The following is a 26,409-nucleotide window of genomic DNA, read 5'->3' as shown; positions in this document are numbered from 1 at the left end:
TCTGGAAGAGGAGATTTATCTGTCTCAACCAGAAGGATTCAAAGAAGCTGGCAAAGAGAATTGGGTATGCAGTCTGAAGAAGTCTCTCTATGGCTTGAAGCAGTCACCTCGGCAATGGTACAAGCGTTTCGACCGCTTTATGATGGATCTGAAATACACTCATTACCAATACGATCATTGTGTATATTTCAGAAAACTTGCAGATGGATCTTTCATTTATTTGCTTTTATATGTAGATGATATGTTAATTGCATGTAAAAGTAAGGGGGAGATAGATCGCTTAAAAATTCAGTTAAGTAATGAGTTTGAAATGAAAGATCTAGGAGAAGCACGAAGAATACTGGGGATGGAGATCAGTAGAGATAGGGTGAAAGGTACAGTTCACCTTACTCAGAAGCAGTATTTGAAGAGAATATTGCAATGATTCAACATCGACTCGAAGACGAAGCCGGTGAGTACTCCTATGGCCCCATATTTCAAGCTCAGTGCATTGCAGTCTCCTAAAACCGATGAAGAGCGGGACTACATGAGGAATGTCCCATATGCAAGTGTTGTTGGAAGCTTAATGTATGCCATGGTGTGTACACGACCTGATACCTCCCAGGCCGTTAGCTTAGTTAGTCACTATATGCATAATCCTGGAAAGGTTCATTGGCATGCGGCTAAGTGGATTCTACGGTATATTGCGGGGATCATAGATGTTGGTTTGAGGTTCGAGAAGAGTGAAGATAGTCTAGTAACTGGATATGTTGACTCAGACTATGCAGGTGATCTTGACAAACATCGATCGACAACTGGTTATGTGTTCACTATGGCTGGAGGACCAGTTACTTGGCGATCAACTTTGCAGTCAATAATTGCACTATCATCAACTGAGGCTGAATACATGGCTATAACAGAAGCCGTGAAAGAAGCTATTTGGTTACAGGGATTGGTAACAGATTTGGACTTTAAACAGCAAGAGGTTACCATTTACTGTGACAGTCAGAGTGCAATTCATTTAGCCAAGAATCAAGTATATCATTCTCGAATAAAACATATAGATGCCAGATTTCACTTTGTACGTGAAATATTAGAAGAAGATGACATCAAACTTCAGAAGATTGACACTGAAGATAATCCAGCAGATATGTTGACGAAGGTCGTCATAGAGATCAAGTTCCAACACTGTTTGGACTTGATCAGTATTGAACACTGTTGAGCACCCTCGGGTGCATTGGAGCGTATTCGATAGCAGAAGTCTCTCATGTCAAAGAAAGAGGTGCATTCATTTGAAGAATGAATCAGTTTGTAAGCATCCTGGTATGGCACACTTGGGTGGAGGGGGTGATTGTTGAAATCAACCCAAGTGTGAGTGTGAAATGAGTTTGGGTTTGCAGCCACCAACTCATGCTTACCCACCACCACCTACCATTGTTAGGCCACCCACCCTCTCCCAAGTCAGAAGAAGCTGCAACATGTGGGCTGCTCTCTTCTATAAATAGAAGAGAGATCAGATGCAATAGAGAGCACTGGGTGAAGAGAGAAAGAGGGACGTGAGAGAGAGAAATAGAATTTTGTAGAGTGTTTTGTAAATCTCGTACAAATTCTATAAAAGAGGCTCCAGTGGACGTAAGTAATTTGCTGAACTACTTTAAAATTGTTTTGTGTGATTTTTGGACAGGCCGGAGGCACAACACTTGAGTTATAACTAAACTGAATGATTTGTATGATCTGTACAATATGGCCATGCAACTATATATGAATGCATATATAATTCCTAGCATTGGTGCCATCGATGTGGTCATTTTCCAACAAACATGTCCTATCTGTCTTACGTACGTGAGTCCATGTACACAACCTGATCATTGAGCAAAACAATACTGAAAAGTCACAACAACTTTGACAAAACTTAAATATACAATACATTGGATTTTTATAATTGGAAAAGTACTCACATGGCTTACAGACTAATGTTCCAATTATCACTTAACCCGTGCATATGGTAGCTAGCTAGAATATATACTCTATGATAGTTGTTTTTTGAAGTGTGTCTGGCGGGTGCTAATGAAAGTAAAGGTCATATTATTAATTAATAATACAAAATCTAGGGTAAATGTGATCATAGCTGAATGCATATATTTGATGTTTGTGCTTGTTTGCTAAAGAGATCGTGTTGTCTTTGGAAAGTTTCATTTCTGACGCAGGACAAAATTAAGATCATTAATATGACATTTCAATGAGCGAAGTCGTCTCTATGACGTTGATTTAATTTTGTGTGAAACCTTATCCATCCCCCGATAGAGCCATGCAAAATGGTCCCTGGCCATTGTATACATACAGCTTCTGTGGGTGCGGGGTTCATGGCTGATGCTAATTACGTTACACCACACACAAGTGGAGATCGATAGAGAGATATCAATAGAGCCATGCATAGAGATGGGCAAGAGTAAATGAATTAACTCTAGTTCTGAAAGCCTTTTTGGAAACCCTCAGTACAAGCTGTCTCCATGTGGTGGCGCCGCAGGCCTGCCTGCCTTCGTGACAAAATATTCAATTTGCTAATTCCTTAGGGACCACATGCATGCATGATCCTTTTGTTTTTGTTTGCTAATTTTATGTATCATCCCCTCATTTCCTTTTGGATTTCAGCCCAAATGAAAGTTATAAAATCAACAAAATCACTCAAAAATAGCCCTACATTCATCTCAGGAATTTTTCATATTCCATTACATGAGTAATTTGCCACAGCTTACGTCTCCAGATCAAGTAATATATATGGTACTGAAAGCATCGTCATGAGTACTTGATCATTTTATTCCAAGGTTTAATTTCAGATAAATAATAAAATGTTATTCTCCTAACCCACCTTTGGATTTATGATGCATACTTAGACGTCTTGGGATATATACCAAAACAGGAATTAACCCAAATTCTACTTTTACACACACACACAGAATATAAATATTATCATGATTTTTATCGCTACTAATTGTTATTATTATTGACGAAAGGTAATTATCTTGACTATTTAAATGATCAGATACATTCTATTTTGTTGAATTATTAATTGTATTCATATGAGACAAAAGTTACAGGCTGTTTGGAACTAGCAAGACTGTCGTGAAGATGGTAGAAGTACTGGCACTCCTTCATAATTTCTGTCTATATATATCCTCTCTTCGTTTCATATCTACAGACTCTTCAACCAAAAGCAGAAGAAGAAGAAGAAGAAGAAAAGGGTGGAGAAGATGATAATTAAGAGGAGTCGAATCGTGCACCACTTGCAGTTGAAGCTGCCAGCATGATCTGAGCTTTCTTCAGCAACCTAAATATATATGCTCGAAAGCATAGATCATATGGCAGTTTCACCTGTTGATGGAAGCATGAGAATAGTTCCCATATACAGAACCCTAATTCCATCTTCTTATTCATATGATTCAAGCAACCCATTAGGGTTTTTTTAATTTCGCTTAGAAACCCCCCAGAGAAAGGTATCTTATCGTCTTCCATCATATTTTCACTCGTTTGGCTACAATATTCCATTTTACATCTGCAGACTTCGTTTTTTTTGGCTTTTTTTTGATACATATGAAATTTGGGTTTCTTGTTTGGGAGATCTCATAAGCTGGAAAGAGATGTCAGTGTCTTGATTGACAATTTTTCTTTGTATAACTATGTATCGTTGTAATTCCAGATAATTATTTTGAATATATAAGCAATGTTTCTGCACATATGCTCTTATCCATTATATTTACAGCCGTCTTCATGTATTTGATTCTTTTCGCGGATGATCTTTAGCCAACTATATATATCGATGTTAACCCAGCTTGGATGTGAATTTATTTCCCCTCTGAAAAACTACTGACATGAAATCTTAGCCCTACTAATTACTTTATTTATTTTCAGAATTTTTGGAGTTTAATTATCAATATGAAGAGATTCGTCAGATCTGAATAGTTGGTATGCATGAATTCTGTATTGGAGTAAATCCCCGGGCCTTTTGAAATTTTGTAGCGATTTCTTTAAGGAAGACACCTCCCCCCCTCTCCCTTTTTTTTTGGAATTATTCATGTATAGTACTAGTGTATATACAGAAGTTCAAAAGCTCATACATAAATTTCACCAATATAAATATATATATATTTATATGTAGAAGGAAATTGATGGCTTTACCCTAGCTTTCTCAAAAGCTGACCGAGCTCGTGAAGTTCTCATGCATAAAGGCAGTTTTACATATTAATTTCTGGTTTTCATCGATTGCTCTATCTCGTATCGGTGTTGATCAAAATTAAAGCCAACATGATATTACTAGGTTGGAGTCTGGGACCAACTTTTAGTTTCTCTGTGTACGTGCAAGTAGTAGATGACAATATTTGACTCTCTCTCTCTCTCTCTCTCTCTCTCTCTTTCTCTCTCTCTCTGTCTCTCTCACAGGTTCATTTATTTTCTTGGCATGCGTAATGTGAAGTTCTAAGCCGATTGTAGTGTAACATTAATTATATATACAATGACTGATCAAGATTCCCTCAAAATTCTTATATATTACATTTGGCAGTTTAAAGTGGGAGATATATAAACATATAAATAATATTTAATACTGTTCAAAAATCACATAAATAATAAGAAATATTGTGTGAACCTAATTGACGTGCCTTTCTCCCTCTGATCTCTTTTTCCTTGTTAATTATTACTGGGCATAAATTTCCAAGTAAAGGCGGTCAACTTTCTACGCCATGAATGCAACTTCACCATGCCTTGTTTGTTCTTCCTTTTCTATGCGTGCAATGTGTCACTGCCTAACTTTTTTCTCCTTCAAAGAACTTTACCTTCTTTCTCTCTCTGATCTCTCTGTCATCTTCAAACGCATCTGTGTCATGTTGGTGCATAGGTCTGTACGCAATAGATAAGGTTAGTCAGGGGGACTGCATTTAAGTACTAGAGCAACATAAAACTCAATGTACCCAATTTATAAGGTGTTGGAGGTTGCCAAACCAGCTTTTGTTTGGAAGCTGCATCCAGCTAAAATCCACTAAATCTTTTCAGATTCTCATACATATGTATACGAAGACACGTAGCAGAAACGTCACGAATTCTCACAAAATCTCTGACAAGTTTTTTTCATTTGTCTTGATCTTCCTCAAGAGAGCAAATAAATGGCTGATGGGTAATTGCTAGCTTGCTGGAGTGGAGTTTGTTACATGCCATTAATGGGACTTTCCACTGAAGTGAAGCAAAGCCATGAATGGAACTTAAAGCCATTTATTTTGAAGGTGTATATGTATAGCTACTGTTATTATAATGGCTATAATATTTGTCAATTTATGGCGGGTGTGATTAAATTGATCGAAAGCGCGACCAGCTTTGAAAATTCACAATAAGATTAAGAATTTAATCATTTTGGGAGAATTATTATGATCTCAAGTAAGGGACAACTTTCTGTAGATTTTGGGAAATTTAGGATGTCGATTAGTTAACCCAGTAATTATCACACGTGGATTGATGAATAATATTGGTTGGTGGTCTTTGCCGACGTACTTTTGACACATGAGATGCATGCCGTCGACTTTTGATGAATCGATGATTCTTAATTTCAACAATAACAGATGGCATGGAATGATTAATGGATAGTCTAAGGTTAATTGTTCCTTATAGGTGACTTCGAGTCATTAATTTTTGCTCTCTTTGGGCTTTGGTTGGAAGATAAATCCCGTCAAATAATCTTATATATTCATAATTCGTACATGATATACTATTTGAAATCAAGAACTTTGAAACCATGTATTCGTAAGTGCTTGATTTTCTTTTGATTTTAAAACAGTTATGTATTTAGTATATCCTTTTTTCCGAGGATATGAAGATTTGTTAAGTATCATTAATATAGGTAGCATATTTTTGCAGTATGACAACCAATGACATATGACATGGCCACCATGAGTGATTGGAAGCTTAATTCAAAAGGATTCATGCATGTCAGAGTAGAAGAAAGAAAGAAAACGAAATGAAAATTATAAAGAAAAACTAAAAACCAAAAAAGAAGAAGTCTTGAGAAAATTAATCTTCAAGCGCTCAATTTATTGGTCAAAATTTATTATTATTATTATTTGAAATAGATTTCAATTCAATTCATGAATGAAGAAAGTTACAGCTGTGACCAATAAGTCCGAGTAACAAGCCCCGATTACAAGCCAATTACTTATCGGTTATAAGCTCCCTTGCACACAACTTTCATTGTGCCGAACAATGTCTAAAAACTTAACAAACTCTTTAATGACACAGCTCTTCTGAAATGCAAGACTCTATAAAAATAGAGGTGTCCATCTCGGCTTGTCTGTGAGAAACAACTCATTTCATCCCCACCCTCCAAAGGGAGATTTTCCACCCTCACACTATAAAGAAGGATAGGGACTCACTACCCTCCTCCTCCAAAAGAGGAAAGGGAATTGTATGTTTCAATTTATTCTCATTAACCTAACAAACATAACAAAAAAAATAAAACACCACTAACATAACCCTAACTGAATAACAAAAAAGAAAAAAGTACTATGCTCTCCACTGTCTGCCCACACCATAAGCCCACTCTAGTGAGAGAAAAAGGCTCACTCTCTCAGAAACTCTAGTGAGAGAAACTCTCCCTTCTTTCTAGGTAAAAGATTAGAAAATACCATTTGAGGGAGGTGGGAGCCTCGGCTTCTCCCTCCCTTCTCCCCCTTTTTCTTTTTCCCGTTATTTACGTTTTGTTTTGGTGTTGCGTTCTTTTTTTTTTTTTTTTTTTGGTAATAAAAGCCGTTTGGCTGCGATTTTGGTGGGTTGAAAGGCCATCACCAGGCTTGGTCTTGAGTCCTCTACCATAACAAACAACCAGCTGGGTGGAGAGATATTGCATGTTGGAGGTGGAGGATCTCGACTTCGTATGGCCGGTGTTCCTGACTGTTTTGTATGGTCTTCTGAAGGGACATATCAGAGGGTTTACGTTGTGAGCGGGTCAGGGCTTCTTGCTCTTGGAGACAGAGGATTGCATGCTGGTTTGGGGTGCTCTCTCGTGGGGTTAAGGAACTCTATTTTATCCATGGAAAACAGAGGGGGTTTTTCGAGATACATGCCGAGCTGCATGGAGGGGATTAAGGCGTTTTCTGGGGTAGAGCCCGACCGTAGCTCATGGCAGATATTCCCATGGATGGTGGTCGGAGTACGGGTGATGCAATGTTTGACGGTTTCTTGGTTGTTTTTTAATTTTTGCTAACTCTGTTTTTTTGGTTATGGGTGTCTATAAATAAGCCTCTCGGTGGCTGTGTGCTTGGTTGTTTAAAGAATAGAGGTCCTCAGTGGCCCTTGGTTCGTCTCTGGTTTTTGTCTTTGCTAGCCCAAAGAGGGGGATGTCTCGCTTGGAGGTTATTGGAAATGGGAGACAATGTCTATGGCTTATCAGGAATGGGAGAGGCTGACAGTGATGGAGCTAGACCTTTGTTCTTGGTCAAGGGCTGGGTAAAGTGTTAGGAATCTGGTGTAGTTGTGAAATTGTGAAACTGTGAATTGTGTGCTATGTTGTGTTGTATGCCAAACTATGATGTGCCATGTCATCCCATATATGCTTGTTGCATACTTGCATTTTATGTATTGCATGTCATTAAATAATATTAATTGTATTTTATCTTGTATTGTACTGTAAACTTGGAAAACCATGGTTTTCGTGTCAAAAGTCTAAAAATCGTGTTTTTGTGGGTGGGTGCATATCATAACCCAAAGCCGAGATAGGGCATTTTCTTGATGGAACTCCTCTGATCACTTGGAAGCTTGTAAAACTAAGTGACGTTCTTTGGGTTGTCGTAGGGTGACAACTGACTCAGACAAAACAGTAACGCTCTCATGCTGACTTCGTGGCCTCTCAGTTAGTAGAGACTAGAGGATGCCTAGTAATGTATGCGCTAGGCACTGAGTTAGGCATTACTCATTACGAAATCACACTTACTGTCGTTACGCGTGGTGTGACAAAGGGAGTCAAAGTGTGTGGATGGTCCCTAAGGGAGACCATGGTGCATATTGTAACTAAATGAATATTTTGCTGCGTATAAAATGGGATTTTAGTAAATTTTTCTGGTAAAGGGAAAGGAAAAGTAAATTTTAAGAATATCCTTTATGCTTTTCTTTTGCGTGTGGTTGTCTATTTTCCATTGTTTATATTTCTTAGTGGTTGATATGTGGATTTATTTGCTAAGATTGTGAAATCTCATTGTAGTATTCTCACTTGCATTTTCGATTCATGGAGCTATAGATTTTGATGCAGAGGATGTTTATGAGCATGGAGGATCAACCCCACCTAAGGAGTGATAACCGGGGGTTTATCCCTATTGTAGCTGATTGGGTTCATATCTTATCTTTTTGTCGGATGACTACAATAATCTTTTGAGAACTTTGTTGGATTGTATATTAGATTTTCAAGTACTTAGTCTGGACTACCTTATTATTTTCCGCTGTGTTTATAACTATACATATATAGCATGTGCACACACACTTGCACACTGTGTTGGAGGGTGTGTGATCTATGTCGTCAGCATATCGGCGTCGTGACTCCCTCCAAATCACACAGGGAGGTGGTGGGGGGGGGGGGGGGGGGCACCACATTCCAATTAATGTAGTTTGTGTTCAAAAGCTGAAGAGTCAGATATGCATGTGTTTAGCTCTTGCTGTTTTGCATCATCAATTTTTGGCTCACTTTGACAAGATTTTTATTTTGGAAAAATCTAGTTGCAAGCATAATTGTGCACTAATCTGCGTACCAATTTAATGTGATTGGTCAAAAAATAGATTTTATTGAAAACAGTGTTAATTTAAATTTTAAGTATGAAGAAATCAGTATTGATATGCAGATTAGTACGTGACTTTATTTGCATATAGCAAAACTCTTTTATTTTTTGGAGTCTCTGGATGTATAACTTTGGACTGGGGGGACAAGTTTGGTACAATATGATATTGTTCTTTCTTTAACAATGGCAGTTTGGTTTCTATTCTTGCTCATCTTCTTCGTATTTAATTCATTGGGAGCTGTAGTTGGCTCGAAATTTTGCAAGGCACGATGATATCATTAAGCCTTCTTCAGTCATTATTTGGAAAGTTTTTCATTACTAAATAGCTGCTTGAGATAACTTTTTCATTAAGTCCACAAAACTCTACCTAGAATAATGAATATTGTTGTTGACTTTTCTACACATCTCGAAAATTGCAACAAAAGTAAGAAAACTATTGCTGTTTTGATAGATATTTTCCCCTTCTGGGAAGATAGAATTAAACATTGATGGCGCCTCAAAGGGATATTCCGGGCTTACTGGCTATGATGGTTTTATTAAAGACCATCTTGGAAATTACGATTTTAAGAGACATGGCTTGTTACTATGCTAGCAGCTTAATTGGTATCCATGGTCTAATAGTTGGAACTAATTCCTTGCTTGTGGTCAATTGCTTCCAACACGGAAGGTAGCCATTATTATAGTTTTTTGAGCCTTTGGCATGATATTATCTCGTTCCACAATTTAATACCCTTTCAAGATGTCTGTCATGTTTCAGAGAGGGAAATAGTATAGTAGATAGATTTCCAAATTTAGATTATGCTGGATATTATGTATTCTTTTCTATAGTTTCTCAACTAATTCCAAAGCATCTTTTTTATATCTTCTTTCTTGCTTGATAAATCATGATTTGCGATATTTCAGAGTGGAAAAAATTATACTCATCATCTCACACCACACACTACACATGATTTTTTTTTCTTAATTTTACTAAATGTGTGGTGTATGGATGATGAGTATAAGAACTCAATTAGTTTAAGAAGAATAAAACTAAAAAATTAAAAAATAAAAATAAATATGGTATGTGGGGATGATAAGTTACAAAACTCTTTAGAATGAGATGACTTTTTTCATATTTTATAATGTGGTATAGTCTAACTTTTGCTTAGGTTAGATTGAATACTTGTGTAGATGATAGTTGAGTTTAATACAATTTTCTCATAAGAGTTTGGTTTTGGGATTTTATAACTCCCAACCTTTCTTTCTTATATGGTACTCCTCCGCAAAAAATGAAAGCAATGAATAAAATCTTGATCATGAGTATCATCTCTCTTCCTTAAAAAAAATATTTTCAACCATTTTGTATTACTCCTTCCATTTTGAAGGAGAATAATTCTTTATGTAGTCCCAAATAGGGCCTGGTGCACGCCAGACATGGGTAGGCTATGTAATATGTGAAATTCTTCGTTTCATTTAAGTGGAAAAGGGTATATCAGTAAAATGCATAGTTTCATTTGGCTACCGTTTCAAGCTCCTTCTCCTAGGCCCTAACCTTCTTTTCCTTAACTAAATGTGCCCTAACCTTCTTCTCCTTCATGCATCGTCCCCTTCTTGAGCAACATAAGTCCCTGTACACATCAGAACTCCCTCAGCATTTCACGAGTTGTCCTATTTGGTAGCTATGAGATGTCCCAAAAAATCTTTATCATCGAGTTCTTAGATTTTTCACCCTAATGTAATAATCATTTCAAGCAAAAGACACTAGCTCTTTCACTCCAACCAATAGTTAATTGGGTTCATCTCTCAATAGTGGGATGTGAGATGCTGTGTTTGGGTAGCAGAAGATGTTAGAGACAATAGTTGTCCATTAGGGCTAAAAAAAAAAGGAACAAATATTTTATCCAGACTAATGCTAATGGTTGAGATGCAATTGTTGTGATTTAGGGGCCTATAAGGATCTAAATCATGTCTTGATGAATGGAGATTTTGTTGAAATGATTTGGGAAAAAGTTTTTGATTGTGTGTGTTTGCAATCTATGAGAGGAAGGCGATGGCATGATAGAGTGAATTGTTAGTTTCAAAAAGCAAAAAGCTCCTCCAAGCTTGGTTCTTTGTTTGGCATAATTTCATGTATTGTTCTATGGTGTTTATGGAATAGAAGATGTAAAGCTAGAATGAAAGAGGTACTCAAACCAGTGTAGTCGGCTTGGGCGAGACTTAAAGTCTCCATTCACTGGTTTGCTACTAAACTCAGAGATAAAGTTGTGTTGTCAAGCCATGATGAAGATATCCTGAGATCACTAGCTATGCCATTTCAACATAGAATTTCGAAGAGGCCAATGCTTGTCTAATGGCGTTCGCCAACTGCAGGGAGAGTTAAATTAAATATTGATGGTAGTTGTATCGGCAACCCAGGTATCATGGGCACTTGTAGAGTCTTTCGAGATCACCATGGCAAATTTCTAGTTGCTTTTTCGAATCATTTTGGTGAAGTACAAATAATAAAGCTGAATTATTAGGATTGTTGAATGGTTTGTGATTTGCAAAATCATTTGGTTTCCTAAATATTGATTTTGAGATGGACTCCATGCTTGATAAAAGATGCTCTGTTTGGTATTTGGAAGATTTTTTTGGATGAAATTCAAGTCTTGTTGAGAGAGATGAATGTAAATTTTCAACATATTTTTTAGGGAGGGAACTCTTTGGCGGATTATCTTGCAAAAATTGGAGTGGAAGGCTTGTCAGATCACTAGGTGTTTTATGAGGATATTCCTAAAAGGGTTTTAAAAAATTGAAATTGGGTCTTCTTCAGTTACAGATTTAGTTGAGGTTTTGTATAGTTTTATTTTTCATGTTGAATGATGTTTATTGTTTGATTTTTGACAAGTGGGTTTAAGATGTAACTATGTTTTTCCTTCGCTAAAAGTGAAGATTTTAATAAAGTTTTGAAGGTACCGTCCTCCTTATCCAAACAAAGAAAAAGAAAAAGAAAAGATAACATAGTAATTGTTTACCAAATAATAATTATAGCAACAGTGCAATAATTGCAAGTTTAGGGAAAAAACACAGTAGTTGCAAAGGACAGAACATAAATGTGAAGTAAAGGAAAAATAAAAAAGAAAAAATACAACCAACATGGTTGTTGGATAGGCCAAAATCTGCTCTAGACCTTGAGGCCCACCTATGTGGCTTTAAGAACCTGGGCCCAAAGGAAAGAACCCATGACAAGCAGAATTGTGTGGGTCATCCACTCAGGATCCACATGTCACCAGCAGAAAGGGGCCTAATAGATTTTGCATTAGTAGGGTAAATTCAAATACATTCTCAACGATCAAATAAGAAGGGAGATTCAAATCACTAACCTAATTTAAATAAGAGATAAGGTTATTATGGAGACGAGGGTAGACCCTTCCCGACCTCTACTTATACAAGAATAGATGAACTAGCCAAGCAAGTAAACAGAACAATTCCTTTGACTTATACACCGGAGGCGTTTCAACACCCTTCAAGCTTTTCTCGATTAGAGTATTGTAGGTTCACAGCGGGCTGCGAAACAAGTCCAAAACAATTAGGTTCCCCTAACTGTTTATTCTTATTTTATTCTCATATATCCTACTTTTTTATTCTTCTATTTTAGTTTCCTTGTTTCTTTTTTTTTCTTGGTTGTCGTACGCTGGATACGTTTCTTTTTAAGTTTTTATCCACAATTACCATGCAAGACTCCTCTTCAATTGAGCTGTAGCTCTCAATCCCACCAAGCCACTCCACCAAGGACAGAACTGCGTAATGTTGCAACTCATATGCCACGCTTCTAGTGGCTTTTACGAGCCTTTAGAGCGTCGCACCTGTTCAACTCTTTTGTATGAGTTTAGATGCCTCTTTTTTAAGGAATAATTACTTCTTTTACCCATGGTTACTAAAGAGAGATCCTCATCAAATGCCTTAAATAGTTCCAATGCTTATCTTAATGTTTAAGGGTCCTCATTCAATAGATTTCAAGGTGGTTTTTTTATGAACAAGAAGATGACAAATATGGGAATGGAACCGTTAGGTTCAAGTTGTCAGTTTTTTTTTTTTTTTTTTTTTTTTTTTTTTTTCATTTCATTCATTGTAACATTAATTTTGAAAAAAGAAATAAAAAAAAAATTAAAAAATCCATAAAAAACGAATCCGCGTACCTTTTTTTGTTTTTTGTTTTTTTTTTTTTCTCTTTTTGAATTCATATTCTATTAGGTTTTAGGCATTCATGAAAAGAGAGAATTAAGTGCTTGTTAACATCATCAATAGCATACAATATATAGCATGTTCAGTTAAGTGTGTGATTGGGTAGTGAGATCACTTCACTATTATTCATTATTTTACTTATTTTTTTACTAATTTGTATTTATATTTACTATTATTTAATATTTTATTATTATTTTATCATTACTATTCGCATATCATCTGAGATCATCTTACTATCTAAACGCAACCTAAATCAATGGGATTGGGGGATAGAGGCTCAATCGACCCCTTTTGAAAAACTTTCATAAAGAATTAAAAAGAATTAAGCCTGATTTGGTTTGGTAGATAATCTCCTCTCATTTAATCAATACAAATTTTCTAAATTTTCTTATAAAATATAATAAATAATTCCACTTTTTCAAATTTTAAAATAAAAATAATATTAAAAAACTTATATTCTATCAATATTTTATTCAACTATTAACTTTCATCTCATCTTATCTGTGTAACCAAATTAAGTCTTAGAAACTTTTATGGACTACAAATCAATACTATATAGAACGGTTTCTAGCCAGTCGAAGGTGTCAAAATACTTGAGGACTAATTTCGTATTTTAGCTTGGTGGAACGTAAAGTATTGCATATAGAATAAGGAGCCGTGCGCTGGATACAAAATGAGTTGATTGGATTTTTTTTTTTTTTTTGAAAATAACCTCATAAGAATTTCATTCATCAAATCTCAAGCATTACATTGTCTATCAGCAGCAATAAAAGAATAAATACATTCCGGAACCTCTTCCATCCACACTATTTCATCTTCAACATACTTTAAAGCAAACTTTCCTAAATGGTGAGCAGCTTGATTACTTTTTCTGGACACATACTGTACTCTCCACGAAGATTTGTCCATAAGAATGCTTTTAACATCTTCCAAAATCTGTCCATACCATTTGCAGTTTTCATCTGAGCTATTAATCTCCTTGATTGAACTCTGGGCATCCCCTTCAAACACTACAGCTGTGAGTCCAAGTTCCAAACAGAAAGTTACAGCTCTCCACAAAGCTAACAACTCTGCTAAAACTGGTTGAAATACTGACTCCTGAACCTTTGCCATAACAGCAATCACCTCACCCGTCGAATCCCTAACCAGAATACTTGCACCCATTCGGCCAGCTTCCACCTCTATACCAGCATCCCAATTAAGCTTCAACGTGCCAACTACAGGTACCCTCCAAGAGTTAATCCTTACAACTGGATTGGTGAAACTATCATCTTCTTTAGGAGACTCTGTGCCTGCTGAAATTCCTCTCTCTCCCTCAAACCGCTACTATAAACAGTCTTGGGGTCAGCAAACTTTCCTTCAAAAATAAACTGATTTTGCCTAAGCCAAATCCTCCTCATCACACATGCAACCTGTTCAAGTTGTTTTAGACATAAGCCTGTAGTTAACAGCTCCCACAAACTGCAGAAATTCATATCTCTACTATCCCACTTCTGAACCACGCTGAACTGATCTGCCCATACATCAGAGGCAGCCATACAACTCCATACCACATGACAAGTAGTCTCTTCAACCTGTTTGCAGATGGGACACAAAGCTGAATCGACAACCCCACGCCTAGCCAAATTCTTCCTTGTAGGTAGCCCTTCATGAATAGCTTTCCAGATAAAAGTCTTCACAGTTACAGGGACTTCCATCTTCCATATATGATGAAAACCCCCTTTAATCCCATCTTTACCTGAATGCTCCCCCGCTAAACTGCCACTTCTGTTGAACAACGAGAAAATAAGCACTTTTGACACTAAATTTACCATCTCTACTCATACCCTAAATCACCTTATCCTCTTTTCCCAGCTTACTCAAAGGAAGACTGCAAATAACTCTTGCCTCTTCCTCACTCATAATCTGGCCAACTAAATCTCTTTTCCACCGCTTTTCTTCAGCATCAATCAGTGCACACACTAAAGAATCTTGCCTCAACAATTTAACAGGAGACTGCACTCTAAAAGTAGTCCGAGTGGGCAACCAATTATCCTTCTATATATGCACTTTTTCCCCATTTCCAATCCTCCATCTCAACCCATCTCTCACCAAAGATACTACCCCCCTAAAACTCCTTATATATGAAGGAGACTGTCCCATTTTTGCAGACAAAAGATCCCCCTCCCGATAGTATTTTTCCTTTAATATAGTAGCAGTCAGAGAACTAGGATTATGAATTAACCTCCACACTTGATTAGCTAACAAGGCTTTGTTAAAACATAAAAAATCCCTGAAACCCAAACCCCCCATACTTTTGGCCTCCCCCACCTTATTTCATCTAACCCATTGCATTCTTTTACCCTGTTCCGCACTACTCCACCAGAAATTAGCAACTAAAGAAGATATCTCAGCACATAACTTCTTGGGAAAACAGTTAACACTCATAGCATAAGGGGGAATAGATTGCAAAACAACCTTAATGGGTACCTCTTTCCTAGTTTGGGAAAGAAAAACATTTTTTCAATTTTGAATCTTATTCCAAATCCTTTCTTTTATGCCTCGAAAAGAATTGTACTTAGATCTCCCAACCATAGTGGGCAAACCCAAATACTTCTCCAAATCCCCACAAGCTCTAGCGCCTGACACTCTCAGCAACAGTTCTCTAGTTTCAATCCTAGTATTCCCACTAAAAACAATAGAAGTTTTTTGAATATTTAATTTCTGCCCAGAGGCCCCTTCATAAATATTAAACAAACTTCTCAAACAAATCTAATCTTCCAAAGTGGCCCTAGAAAGAAAAATACAATCATCTGCAAAAAGCAAATGATTCAAACTGGTAACACCCCTTGCTATAGCTGCCCCTTTAATCCACCCCTTCCTTTTTGCGTTATTATTAATAAGTGCATTAAAGCCTTCAACACATAAGACAAATAAATAGGGGGAGAGTGGATCCCCTTGCCTTAAACCCCTAGAAGGAATAATAGGCTCTCGTGGCTGTCCATTAATCAAAATGGAATACTTGACAGAACAAACACACTCCATTATTAAATTAACCCACCTCTCAAAATCCAATTTCTCCATAATTCTTCTAAAAAAAATCCACTCAATCCAATCATAAGCTTTAGTCATATATAATTTTACGGCCATATATCCCACCCTCCACTTCTTTCTTATCTTCATAGAATGTAACACCTCATATGCAGCAACTATATTATCAATGATAAGCCTTCCTTGAATAAAAGTGCTCTAATTTGGAGAAATCACCCCAGGCAACACACACTTCAACCTATTAGCTAAAGTTTTTACAATAATTTTATACAAAACATTACATAATCTAATAGGTCGATAATCACCCACCTCCTTAGGATTCTTATTTTTTGGGATTATTATTTTTTGGGATTAAAACAATATAAGTCTCATTTAAAGAACTGTTAAAGATCCCAAAATTTAAGAAATCCAATGCTACTTTACTAACCTCATCTTCCACTTTACCCCAATAATTATGGTAGAAGCACGCTCCAAACCCATCTGATCTTGGAGATTTAAGAGGCCCCATCTCATTTAAAGCTTCCTCAACCTCACATCTAGTAAACGATCTCATCTGACACCTTAGGAATAACTTCTTTTAAACATTCTTCAATCTCCCCTTGGATCTAAAGAGCTATAAACCTGTTGGTAATTGGATTTGAAAATATTGGAAGCTCTTGTGTGTGCATATCTAAATCACTATGTTTGAATCAAAAGTATTTTGATAGAATTGTACATATAGATTGTTATCAGTTAGACTTGGATAATATTACAAAAAAGTTGGTTTCTACTAGTTATTTTATTTTCTCTTTTCGTTTTGTGATACTACTAAGTTCATTTCTAACTTTCCTATCGCATTTGACCAGCAATATTGTAAGAATATTGTATGATGAGTACTGAGGTATCTAAGTCAAGATTTTCATTTTTTTTTCTAAGGAAAGTTACACTTCATGCAATTTTCAATTTTTCTTCTCGGCAATCCTTGTCCCAATCCTTGACCAAACCCCCATTCGCCTACCCTTGTTAACCGGATGGGTAGACTTCAATGCCACTCTTCTTGAGCTACAAGGTTGGCTCGGATCACTAGCTAGGGGGTCGCCCTCGAGTAGTGCTTGACCAACTTAGCACCCTGGTTTTTCCTGAATAGACCTTGTGGGAACACTCGCTCGGGTATGCTGGATTTTCATTATCACCAAAGCGGGATTGTCCTTAAGCCTCACTTGAACATCTCAATCCCTCGCCACACTCTAGTGAAATGACTCAGGTTTGCAATTCTCGAACTTTGATTTGATGATTTGCACTAATCAATTTGATTTTTGGAGAAAACTTCGTGGGATAGCTGGTGATCCTAGAGTCAAGCACTAGCAACAACACGGTTTAGCGACATCTGCCACTAGCTTACAAAGTCAAGTGTTAGCAACGTGCACCCGATTGAGGCCAATACTCGCAACCCCCTCGGGTGATGATGGTTAACAATGCATATGCGATCAGGGTTAGCCTAGCCTAATGAGCAGTCAAGCATCTCCTTCAACAAAAGCCAAGTGTTGGCAACACACATGCAATTATGGGCAACATTTGTATCCCTTCGGGCGATGATGGCTAACAACATGCATACAGTCGGGGTTAGCGATGAGTGGTTGAGCATTTCCTTGAGCAAAATTCGAGCATTGGCAACATACATGCAATTGAGGCTAATACTCACACTCTGGGCGACGACAACTAAAATTGCGCATGTGATCGGGGTTAGCCTAACCTAATGAGTGGTTGAGCAAATCTCTCTTGCCTCAACAAAGCTGGGTGTGCATGCGATTGGGGTTAGCCTAACCTAATGAGTAGTTGAGCATCTACTTTAACAAAAGCTAAGGTTAGCAACACTCATCTAATTGGGGCTACACTCGCACCACAGTAATGTGGTTGAGCAAAGCCTCCTACCACCTTAGCAAGAAATGTTAGTAATGTGCATGCGATCAGGGTCGATACTCTTACCATAACAGCCACCAGTAGGTTACCTTTGGGAACGAACGTTTAGGCCACACAATCAGCTCCCGCAAGTTACCTTTGGAAATGACTCAACCATTTAAGTGCGGGTTACAATAAAAACACTCTAACCGTTAAGTCATAAATCACCTCAACAAGGAAAAAATCCACTAGTGCCAGCAGTAATAAGAATAGAAATATGCATATCCCACAAGGATAGCTGAACGTTCACACACAACTACAACCTTACTTAGTTATCCTACATATGTTCAGACAGGCAAGCATCCTAGAGGGCAATCCTTATTGGCCCTACTGAGATTTACATATCTCCTCGAGATCCACCCTCAAAGATCTTCATTACCTCATGCCATGTGGTAAAACCAAGGACAAGTTCCCAATGTTCATTTGCATGTAGTTTCCAGGGATAATCTCAATTTTGTTAATTGGAAGATTTCCAAGGCTCTCTTGTTGGACAAGTCAGTCTTAAGAATCGCAGGTATTTGTTAATAACCAAATTGACCAGACTTAGACCATTAGGAAATGATTATTTAAAGCTAAAGGAAGTCAAGAAAAGACAAGATAAAGGTTAAGGAAGTAATAAAGCACAAAAAGTTAGGTTAGACATGCAAAGGTGAAAATTAATTACATAAAGTTGGCAGGAGATCAACCATTCCCAAGGCCATAATAAAAACAGACCTCCTTACAGACACCATTGACTCCTAGATGACTTCTATAAGACTTCTCGGGGGGTTGAGGGGGTCCCGTTACCTTTATCTTGGGGAATCTAGAGACATCATCTTCTTCATCTAGGCAAGGGGGTGCTCATACTCTATAGTACTATCCATATTGTGCTGAGAAATATGTGAAACTATAAGAGACTACACAAATCACAAAATATAGTGGATTTGCCTCCAAACACCCTGTGGACATAGGCTTTATGTTGAACCACATAAATCTGTATGTGTAACACCTAGACCCCAGCCCAAGCCCAGGCTCAAATTGTAGAGGAAAAGCCCAATTTGCCAATTAAATGGCATCGTTTTGGTAAATATTTTTTCTTCTATTCTTGCTTTTCTTCCCTTCTTCCCCGACGGCTTCTCCCCCTTCTTTAGTTCCTTTTTTTCTATGATTCTCTTTCCCTTTCCACTAGTTACATTTTCATCCTCCCCAATCCACACCCATCATACGCCTCATTGCCATAACTGTTCCTTTCGTTTGGTTCATATTGATTTATGGTTGCCGAAAACCTCTTTGCCAGATTTCTTTTGAGCAATGGTAAGCCTTATTTCCCTTTGTTCCTCCATGCCCCACCCTTTACAAGTTTTCTTTTTCTCTCTCTTGATTGTCTTTTGTAGTAGGTTTCAATTCTTGTTAAGACTTACGTTTTCTTCATTAGATTACCAGTACGTTGAGGCCTCTACGTATGGTGTTTGTCGCTAAAACTTGTGTCTTGGTTCCACACTACCGTGGTTACCACACCAGTAAGGCTCCTTGGCTATCTCTCTCTCTCATACTCTTTTTTTGTGTGAATTTACCCTACCCCGAGATTGATATTTTCATGGAATACCCAGTACATTGCCACCTCTGTTTGTGGGCTCTATTGCCAACACTATCATGGAATACCAAGATTGTCAACTTTGTTAGTGCTACCATCATGAATAGTGGAAGTAGTGGTATTGCATAGCCGCTATTCGAAGTGCCGCCAAGGTAATGCTTTTGTCCAATTTTAGCCCCACTGCCATGTAATAGCCCACAGTGCGAACTCAGTTTTTGATGTCATTGTGGTAGTTCACAAGGTAGTATTTATGTCCTTGGACAGTGTTGCTTCTCTCTAGAATTCCATAGGCCATCACACGAGATTAGGTATGAAATCAGATTATTAGGCCCATTTTGTACCATTACATGTGTGATATGAATAATTGGTTGTTGGATTTTTTTATGAATTATGTTTGAATGGTTGAACTTGAAGGTTGTGTGAATTGTTGGGAGTTGCTGTTTGGAAAATCTTGTGACTGTAATATTGGGGAGTGGGAAGGGATGAACACAAATTGTGGTGGTTTGGGTTGCCATTTGGATTGTGTGCTACGTGGGGAGTCACTATTAGTCTGTGAGATGTTTATTGCTTGACATGTCGGGAGTTGCTAGTTGTAGTGTTATGGGTGGAGATGAAGCGATAGTGTGGTTGTTTGGATTGATATTGTGGGTTGTTTGTGCTTATTTGACATGTTGGGAGTAATTAAGTTGGATAGTTTGAAAATGCAATTGCTTTGTTTGACAGGTACATGATGAAGTAATTACTAATTATGGGCTTGCATTAATCTACTATTAGAATTGTGTAATTGCTGTTAGTTGGATTGATTTTGTGATTGAGTTGGTTGTTAATATGTCAATGAATATTTTCTAGTTTAGGTGTTGATATTATTATAGTTCAAGCTCAAGATTTAGCAATACACCAAGAGAGGTTGGTATACGGTGCTCTTATGTTAGACTTTGCCTGAACCTTGACTGAGTTTTATTTTTGTGAAAACTTGCATACTTTGTTATGGAATGTTGGGAAACAATCTCAATTATCTTTTCATGTATTTCATGTTATCTGCACATGTACTGTAAGATTTTTTGTCATGACTAATGTAGACATGAGCATTTTTGGCACTTCATTCTTAACTGTATAAAAGGAGCGAATCCGAAATCTAAAATTTTGTATACAAGTATGTGATTTGTATCTGTTCAGCACTTTGTTCTGATATGAAATGTTGCATATTAAAACCTCTGGCATGACTCTCTGTTTCTGCTTCTGTCACGACCTTACCATGGGTGTAAAAATGTAGTCTCTGTTTTATTGTTGTGAATAATTGTTTTCTAAAGTTTGCTATGAAAATTTGACAATCTGTTTTGTTTTGCATTATGTATTAGCTCATGGTTACATACTAGTATATGTTCACTACTATTGAGTTGTTGATAACTTACCCAATTACATTCAATATTTTTAAATGATTTTAATGGTTTAGCCGAAAATCAGGGATAGGAAGCATCGATAGGATCAGTTGAGGATAGTAGATTTATTACCTAAGGGTACTATGATTACTGGAGGATTTTATTCAATAGATTGGATCTTATTCTATGGATTGGTTTATTGGGATGTTGGTATTTTATTGAGACTTTGTGGATTTGTTGATTTACTTCATTGGAACATTTTTGATTTATTAGATGCCTTAAAGTCTCTAGTACTTCGAAACTTTGCCGATGTTGTTGGACTTTGTGAAGTTCGTTAAAATTTTAATGTGTTGAAGGACTTCATTGATGTGAGTTTTGTGGAAATATGTATATTTTTATTAAAGGAGCTTTGGCGAGTTGTAGAGTTGTTGTCTTTATAATTCACGGAGTATATATATTGTATTGTTGGGAGATGAATTAACAAAAACTAACTCCCCAGACCTTCAGGTATGGGGCGTTACAGTCATGTCTCTCTTTCATTTACATTTAATTTTTTATTTATTGCCATGGATGAACGTAAGGCCTTGGTATCTATGCTTAAGCCACTATCGTGGGCTGATGATTGCTAGCTCCTTCTCCCTTTTAGGCTTGTACCAAAAAATGCATTAAAAACTACAATGCTCCATCTTCCCGTGGCAATATCCTCAACATAAGCTATCCATTTCAATTTCTAGGCCATCCATCAAATTGCGGAGACCAAAGGTACGAGCCCTCATGTGATGAGAAGAACCATACATCATTATCATTCTTTTGTCAAATATACTACGTACGTAAGCCAAATAAATTACCATAACCACACGATTCGAATTGTAGACTCATTCATTCAAGAGGATAATTACTCCTTCATCCATGCCTATTTTTTGAATTTCAATAATTTCAGTAGGTTGGGTCCTTATACCAGAGATGAGAAAAATTGGAATGCATCATGAATGAGAGATTCCCAATTCATACAACTATCAAAAGCCGTGATTATTGTCAACTGTGAAAAGCTAGTGATGAATTCTCCTTCCTAGATATTTGCATATATTTGGAAACTACTTCAACTTGCTCTTTATCCTAAGATTCCAAAGGCTAAATATATAATTGGCAGTTGGTGGCACCTGTGAGATTTCATCCCAAAAAATTATGAATTTAAGAAACCACTGCATATATTACTCATGATTGCGTTCTTATTACGTCAAAATAAAAATATTAGTATAGACCAATTATAAATTTTCGTGTGATCGAGATCAGGATCATGTTTGCGGTACTTTCCAAGCTTGTAACTTTTTAATATACCAACAAAAAGTACACAAGGCTCAGTCATTAACAGGAATGAATAGTGAATTTTGTTTGACATTTTTTTTCCATTTATGCCCTTGTGTGGCTGGGTCTTATTATGGTTTTGTCCTTGGCTATTGTATTTTACTTTCCACGTGCACTTTGTGAGCCACTATTATTACGATTTTGCCCTTGGTTCATGCGTTATTTGTTTTTTTGGTTACGTTAATGCCCTTGTTTGACTGAGTATTATTACATTTTTGCCCTTGGTTGGTGTGTAATGCCTAATCGACTTCTCCCATCTATTACATTTATGTAGGGCTAGGCTCCGACTCCGACGGAGTCGGAATCGCCGATTCCGACCTCCGACTCCGACTGGAGTCGGATACGGAAGTTCACTTCGACTCCGACTCCGATCGGAGTTCGGAACTCCGATCGGAGTTCCGATAGCTTCCGATCGGAGTTCGGAGTACGGGACTCCGATTGGAGTTCCGATGGCTTCTGATCGGAATCGGGCTCCGACGTCCGCCCGATTCCGATTCTGAGTTTTTTTTTTAAATGATATATATACATATAATACATATTACATGTTTAAGAAACTCTTATACAATTGTCCAAAACATTGATAATAGTTTAAATGCTATTCCGAACATCTTCCAATACCAAAATCAAAACATCTTCCAATACAGAGGTGCTCCAAAACATCTTTCAATACATCGTGGTTTGTCGTTGGTGATACCTGAAATTAAAATAAAAGTCACAATCAATAAAAAGAAAAAAAATGATTCAGAAAAAAATGATTATCATTTCTCACCTTCCATTTTTTAATCGTGAGTTTATCAACTTAGCCACTCCAAGTATCAGTCATCGGCAAGTATGCTAGAGTTCATAATTATTTCTATGAAATCATAAAAAGTATAAGGTTAATAGATTTATGAAATTATAAAAAGAATTAAATAAAAGAATTGAAATACTCGAACAAAGTTACCCGATTCAAGCTTATAGCTCTCAGCATCAAAGCCAATGGTATCTAGTCCAATGGGCGTATCACTCAACCAATTCTGTGTGCAAACGAGGGTCTCCACAGTTGATGGTGACAATGAACTCCGGTAAGAATCTAATACTCGACCTCCAGTGCTAAATGCTGACTCAGAGGCAACCGTAGTGATTGGAATGACCATCACATCTCGGGCAATACGAGAAAGGATCTGATGCTTGGTGGAATTAACCTTCCACCAAGTTAGAAGCTGAAATGACTCGCTAGGTGCCTCGACCTCTTCCATAAAATACCGTTCAATTTCAGAAGTACACTGCATAATATTCCTCGTTGCAATGAGCTGATGATACTGATTCACAATATTATAACCTCGACGAGGTGGATTTAATGAGTCATCTGAGCTACGGTCATCGAATAGAGGTGTCGGCCTCGAGTGTGAGGTGCCCGCTGCGGATGAAGGCTGACCAATATTGTTGTAGTGAGAATATAAGTCATCAAGATCCCTTTTAAGCGCTGTAATAAACTGTGCAGCCTTCACTACCCCCATTGTGGAATTTGTCCAAAATTCTATCAAGGCCAACTTATATCGGGGGTCAAGGATCACAGCCACAAAAAGTAATCTATTTATTTTCTCAACATCCCCCCAATATTTATCATATTTGGCCTGCATCCTCATAGCCATACCAGATAATAATCTACATGAACCCATACAACCTTCTTGCAAGTGGTAGTGAAGCTCTAAGAGCTCGCTGAAGAATAAGTTTGCAGTTGTATATGCGGATCCAGATATCCGCATAGTCATATCATAAAAAACTTGTAAAAATCTCACAAAGTGCCCCACACTAGTCCAATCATGTGTGTCTGGCGCATCAAGCCCCTTTCCTGCAGGTTCCAGCAAAGCATACTTAAGTGCCCCATCCTCGACCTCCATCCGCTCGAATGCAGCTTGGTACTTTTGTGCCACATCCAACATAAGATATGTTGAGTTCCATCGAGTCGGAACATCCAAACACAATGTCTTAGAACATGAAATTCCAAACTGGCTTGCTATTGCCTTGAACTTTGACAGCCTTTGAGGGGAAGCCCTCACATACAGCACAATGTTGCGGACTCTAGTAATGGAATCATCAACCTCTTTTAACCCCTCACTGACAATCAGGTTGAGGATATGAGTACAACATCGAACATGAATAAATTCGTGGTTGCGGATGACATCAGCTTTCATACTCGTATTCCGCTTGAACCATTCAATTGCGGTGTCATTGGCACTGGCATTGTCAACTGAAATACATAAAACCTTTTGAATTCCCCAATCCTTTAAACAATCATCCATCAGTGCCCCAATTGATGCTCCCTTATGATCAATAATTTTTTTGAACCCAATAATCCGTTTTCTCAAATTCCATTCACTATCAATGTAGTGCGCTGTGATACACATGTAGGAAATGTTCTGTATGGAAGTCCATGTGTCAGTCGTAAATGACACTCTCTGGCTAGTGGTAGTGAACATCTTCTTCATCTCCGCCTTCTCTTTTGCATGCTTCTTCATACAATCCCGCATCACCGTATACCGTGATGGCAATGGAAATCGTGGCTCAATAGTCTTGACAAACATTCGGAAGCCTCTTTTATTGACTGTGGTAAAAGGCATCTCATCTTCAATTATCATCTCTGCAAGCATATCCCTCACCAATTTCTCACTGTATTGAGGGATGACCATTTTCTTAATCTGTGTACCAGCAGTGGCCGTAGAAGCTTCATAACTGAGCTTGGTCTGATCAGTGGCTGCGCCTGCCTCTCCCTTCGACATTTTATATCGCTGGCAACCTTGGAGATGGGCTATTAAGACAGCGGTGCCTTGCTTCTTTGAATGGCATTTGCAGAGTTGCCCACAGTGGTGGCAGCTCGCCTGTGGGTTCTCAGGATTACCAGGAATCCTGGTAAAATGCTCCCATGTCCAAGACCTTTTTCAGTATTTCGTGGTTGAGATGGAGTTGTAGATGGAGGTGGTAGATCCCCAATACCCATCTCCTCATCCTCATTAAACTCATCCTCATCTTCTATGTCTACTGGCATTGGGAATCGGCTACTTGCACAAGAAGTAGCTGCTCTAGAAGTAGGTCTAGATCTCGGTGTCAGTGACGGGATTGTGGTGCTTGGATTCCCTTCTGACCTTCCATTAGGTGAAGCCTCCATATCTATCATAAATAAAATAAAATAGATCTAAAGCATACAATAAAATAAATGAACTTCTGACCTTCCACAAGCATACAATAGATCTAAAGCACTCAGTCGATTTTGTGGAGGTTGCAAGAGGTCTCAAATCTCAATCAACTATAACTTAGAAGTTCAAGTACTTTTCAGAGTTAAACTAAAAGATTATATCATATCTGTACTTATCAATAGTTTGTTTAAATTCCTATGTTAATTAAATTCCTATGGGAACTTAATCTGGGCTCTTAGATGGTTACAACTTCTGTTATTGCATGGGGGTTCAGAATGTATAAGGTTCACTTTTGATAGTAAGAGCCAAACTTTTTCCAATTTCAGAACAAGCTCTGAGAGTTCATTTAATGTATTTGCATGCCTTACTAACTTTTACTGATATTGATCTTTTGAAGCAATACATTCTTCTGTTAAAATGTATACAGCACGTGGTATGCTACTGTAAAGCAACTTGAAATTGACAACTATCATTACACAAGGATAAGAAAAGAAAACAATACAAAAGTCATCATACAGCAGCAACAATGCAAAGCTGTGGCGCTTAGATCACTCAATGGTGCACTTCAATCAATAGTGCATCAAACTGAAATAAAGTTCAACACATCACTATAGAGGGAACCCAACCTTGAGAGGAAAAAAAATAAATAAATAAGAAAAGAAAAAAGAAGACCAACGATATCTTTCCTCTTATTGCTAACCCTACAGTAAGGAGAAAAAAGTAGAAATTTTTTAATGATCAGGAACATAATAAAACCAAGATCAAATCTATGAATCAATTATATCTTTTGGCCTTAGATTTAATATATCAAGCATGTACCATCGCACACTGCTAGATCAAAAATAAGAATACTAAAAGGGATCCACTAACTGCACTGAGATCACGTGACCAGTACAAGAATGCTGGAAACAGATAGGTGAAGACAAGTTCCCACCCCATTAAGAGCTTACATATTGGAAACA

At 37.5% G+C, this 26,409-nt stretch overlaps 1 protein-coding gene across 1 annotated transcript; it reads right to left on the bottom strand.

The window, feature by feature from the left end:
• Nucleotides 1-13,724: 13,724 nt before the first annotated feature.
• Nucleotides 13,725-14,800, bottom strand: LOC122274538. The gene is made up of 2 exons (XM_043083572.1): nucleotides 14,308-14,800; nucleotides 13,725-14,203 (listed from the first exon to the last, which is right to left on the bottom strand). The coding sequence occupies exons 1-2, from the start codon at nucleotides 14,798-14,800 to the stop codon at nucleotides 13,725-13,727; spliced, it is 972 nt and encodes a 323-aa protein (XP_042939506.1).
• Nucleotides 14,801-26,409: the final 11,609 nt, after the last annotated feature.

Source organism: Carya illinoinensis, chromosome 8 (genome assembly GCF_018687715.1).
Source record: "Carya illinoinensis cultivar Pawnee chromosome 8, C.illinoinensisPawnee_v1, whole genome shotgun sequence".
NCBI lineage: Eukaryota > Viridiplantae > Streptophyta > Magnoliopsida > Fagales > Juglandaceae > Carya > Carya illinoinensis.
This window is presented reverse-complemented; position numbering and strand designations above follow the sequence as displayed.